The sequence below is a fragment of the Limulus polyphemus genome, unplaced genomic scaffold (genome assembly GCF_000517525.1).
Source record: "Limulus polyphemus unplaced genomic scaffold, Limulus_polyphemus-2.1.2 Scaffold2690, whole genome shotgun sequence".
Lineage (NCBI taxonomy): Eukaryota > Metazoa > Arthropoda > Merostomata > Xiphosura > Limulidae > Limulus > Limulus polyphemus.
The window spans coordinates 165,903-169,815 of record NW_013668300.1 but is presented as its reverse complement, the minus strand read 5'-3'; the positions used below and the strand labels follow the sequence as shown (position 1 = coordinate 169,815).

The following is a 3,913-nucleotide window of genomic DNA, read 5'->3' as shown; positions in this document are numbered from 1 at the left end:
GAAACCCTCCACATCAAACAGCACTCTCCAACTCTGAACAACATGCAGTCTTCATTTAAATTATACATTTTTTAATATGTTCGTATTACTGACCTTTCGTTTTTTTTTGTTGTAGTTTCTCCCCATGATTACTGTTTAATGTTTTATTTGTTTAATTATCGTTATATTTAGCAATTGTACTTTGACAATATTCTTTACATTATTAAATACCTTTTGTATCCATCCTGGTGATTTCTAGGTGGAGCCAACGTCTGGAAATGCTTTAACCACGAGCTTTACGCTTGATGCTACAGAAGGCTGGCGAGATTCTCCACAAGATTATTCACTGACATATACATTTTATTATCTACTCACTAGCAGTGACATCAACACTCGTATCATTAGTGTTAGAGGAGCGCCACCTGTTGTAAGAAATGTTGTTCTTCCAGGAGGTAGATACTTCTTTAAATATTTTATATACCTTAGGTGTTCAAGTAAAGTTTAGAGAAACGTTAATGCCAATGAGTATTCTCATATGAAGATATTCTTTATTGTATATAAATCTGTTTAGGAAGATATATACAAATCGTTGATAATCACTTACATAAGAAGTTGATATTAAAAGTGCATGTTTCAATAACAGATATCAAACATCACTAATGAAAAATTATAACTTTAGTACATAAACTTTGGTGTTAGGTCTATAAATAAGCTTTGGTTTTAGTTCTATACATAAGGTTTGGTCTTAGGCCTACTTATGTATCAGAACAGTGACATTCCTCTTATAAAGACTAATAAAGAATACAAGGTACTTGTATCATGTAATATTTCTTGTTTAACGGATCTTATAGGGTGCTTATATGATGTTAGGTGTATAACTTACTTTTATAACGAAGCGCATAGGTTACTTATACGATGTTAGGCTACAGACCATTAACAAAGTCGAGAGTGATAAAGCCTTTGTCCTTCAACTTAAGTAGCAACTCAAAACAGTACTTTAGCTGAGTAATTAAAAAGCGTTTAAACATAGATCAATGAAAAAGTGAATCACATCTTTAATCTCTGTATTACTAAAGCTGCTTCTACTACGTTCTTTCTTTAAACAAAATACAAAAAATCGTCACACTAAACACACAACACTGCAGATGCCACAAAACACACAGAACAGAACTACCACACTAAAGATACATTACTGTAGAAAACCACACTAAACATACAACAGTGTAGATGCCACAAAAACATACAATACTGTAGATACCACATTAACACACAACACTGTAGATACCACACTAAACATACAACACTGTAGATACCACACTAAACACACAACACTGTAGATACCGCACTAAACACACAGCACCGCAGTTATCACATTAAACATACAACACTATAAATATCACACTTAACGTACAAAACTGTAGATGCCACAAAAACGCACAACACTGTAAATACCACACTAAAAATACAACAGTGTAGGTACCACACAAAACATACAACAGTGTAGATATCATACTAAACATACAACAGTGAAGGTACCACACAAAACATACAACAGTGTAGATGTCATACTAAACATACAACAGTGTAGATGTCACACTAAACATCCAACAGTGTAGATGCCACACTAAACATACAACAGTGTAGATGTCACACTAAACATACAACAGTGTAGATGCCACACTAAATATACATCACTATAGGTGCCACACTAAATATACAACACTGTAGGTACCACACCAAACATACAACACTGTAGGTATCACATTAAATATACAGCACTGTAGGTACCACACCAAACATTCAACACTGTAGGTACCACACCAAACATACAACACTGTAGGTACAACACCAAAAATACAACATTGTAGATAAGTACTTTTTCTCGTACTTGTCTTAGATTATTAAGTACTTTCTCTCGTGCTTGACTTAGATTATTAAGTATTTTCTCACTTGCTTGCCTTAGATTATTAAGTAGTTTCTTTCTTGCTTGTCTTAGATTATTAAGTACTTTCTCTTATGCTTGTCTTAGATTATTAAGTATTTCTTTCTTGCTTGTCTTAGATTATTAAGTACTTTCTCTTATGCTTGTCTTAGATTATTAAGTACTTTCTCTCTTGCTTGTCTTAGATTATTAAGTATTTTCTCTCGTGCATGTCTTAGATTATTAAGTTGCTTCTCTCGTGCTTGTCTTAGATTATTAAGTACTTTCTCTCGTGCTTATATTAGATTATTAAGTACTTTCTCTCGTGCTTGTATTAGATTATTAAGTACTTTCTCTTGTGCTTGTCTTAGATTATTAAGTAGTTTCTCTCGTGCTTGTCTTAGATTATTAAGTACTTTCTCTCGTGCTTGCCTTAGATTATTAAGTACTTTCTCTCTTGCTTGTCTTAGATTATTAAATACTTTCTCTCGTGCTTGTCTTAGATTATTAAGTACTTTCTCTCTTGGCCCGGCATGGCCAGGTGGTTACGGCACTCGACTCGCAATCTGAGGGTCGCGGGTTTGAATGCCCGTCACACCAAACATGCTCGCCCTTTCAGCCGTGAGGGCGTTATAATGTGCCGGTCAATCCCACTATTCGTTGGTAAAAGAGTAGCCCAAGAGTTGGCGGTGGGTGGTGATGACTAGTTGCCTTCCCTCTAGTCTTACACTGCTAAATTAGAGACGGCTAGCGCAGATAGCCCTCGTGTAGCTTTGCGCGAAATTCAAAAACAAACAAACAAAACTTTCTCTCTTGCTTGTATTAGATTATTAAGTAGTTTCTCTCATGCTTGTCTTAGATTATCATGTATTTTGTGATTTTGTTTCTCTTCAGAGCTTGCTCAATCTACTGAATTTAACAGTTTTTCATTGTTTGTAATTTATTTTCATAACTTGTTAACGTCATTAAGCGAAACTTTTCACTAAAAACAATTTAACCCACTTTAATACGTTTTCTCAATGTCTCCACAGTTCCAGGCCAGACAACCAATGTTATAGTTAAAGTTAAAGTATGTGACACTCTAAACTCCTGTACCACGACCGAGAGGACCGTTTCCACTGCGTCATCGCCATCTTTCTCGTTAGTTGACTTCGAAAGTTTGAATAAAACAGTCCATCAATATTTGAATCGAGGTAACAGAATTTTTCAAAAACTGGAACTAAATGTTACAGAGAGTAAAACACGTTGTTTTTAATAATTTTAACGAACTAAATCTTCAACTAATTTTAAAAACTGGAACTAAATGTTACAGAGAGTTAAACACGTTGTTTTTAATAAAATTAACGAACTAAATCTTCAACTAATTTTAAAAACTGGAACTAAATATTACAGAGAGTTAAACACGTTGTTTTTAATAATATTAACGAACTAAATCTTCAACTAATTTTATAAACTGGAACTAAATGTTACAGATAGTTAAACACGTTGTTTTTAATAATATTAACGAACTAAATCTTCAACTAATTTCAAAAACTGGAACTAAATATTACAGAGAGTTAAACACGTTGTTTTTAATAATATTAACGAACTAAATATTCAACTAATTTTATAAACTGGAACTAAATGTTACAGATAGTTAAACACGTTGTTTTTAATAATATTAACGAACTAAATCTTCAACTAATTTTAAAAACTGGAACTAAATGTTACAGAGAGTTAAACACGTTGTTTTTAATAATATTAACGAACTAAATATTCAACTAATTTTATAAACTGGAACTAAATGTTACAGAGAGTTAAACACATTGTTTATAATAAAATTAACGAACTAAATATTCAACTAATTTTATAAACTGGAACTAAATGTTACAGAGAGTTAAACACGTTGTTTTTAATAATATTAACGAACTAAATATTCAACTAATTTTATAAACTGGAACTAAATGTTACAGAGAGTTAAACACGTTGTTTTTAATAATATTAACGAACTAAATATTCAACTAATTTTATAAA

The 3,913-nt window shown here is 32.3% G+C and overlaps 1 protein-coding gene across 1 annotated transcript in view; it reads left to right on the top strand.

Annotated features, from left to right (window-relative positions):
* LOC106467648 (filamentous growth regulator 23-like) overlaps positions 1-3,913 on the top strand; it is a gene marked incomplete at its 5' end in the record, with an annotated part of 43,559 nt that overhangs the window by 3,394 nt on the left and 36,252 nt on the right. Inside the window, one exon of the mRNA XM_022395843.1 lies at positions 239-406. Within this exon, the coding sequence (XP_022251551.1) occupies positions 239-406 (168 nt within the window). The remainder of the gene's footprint in view (positions 1-238; positions 407-3,913) is intronic.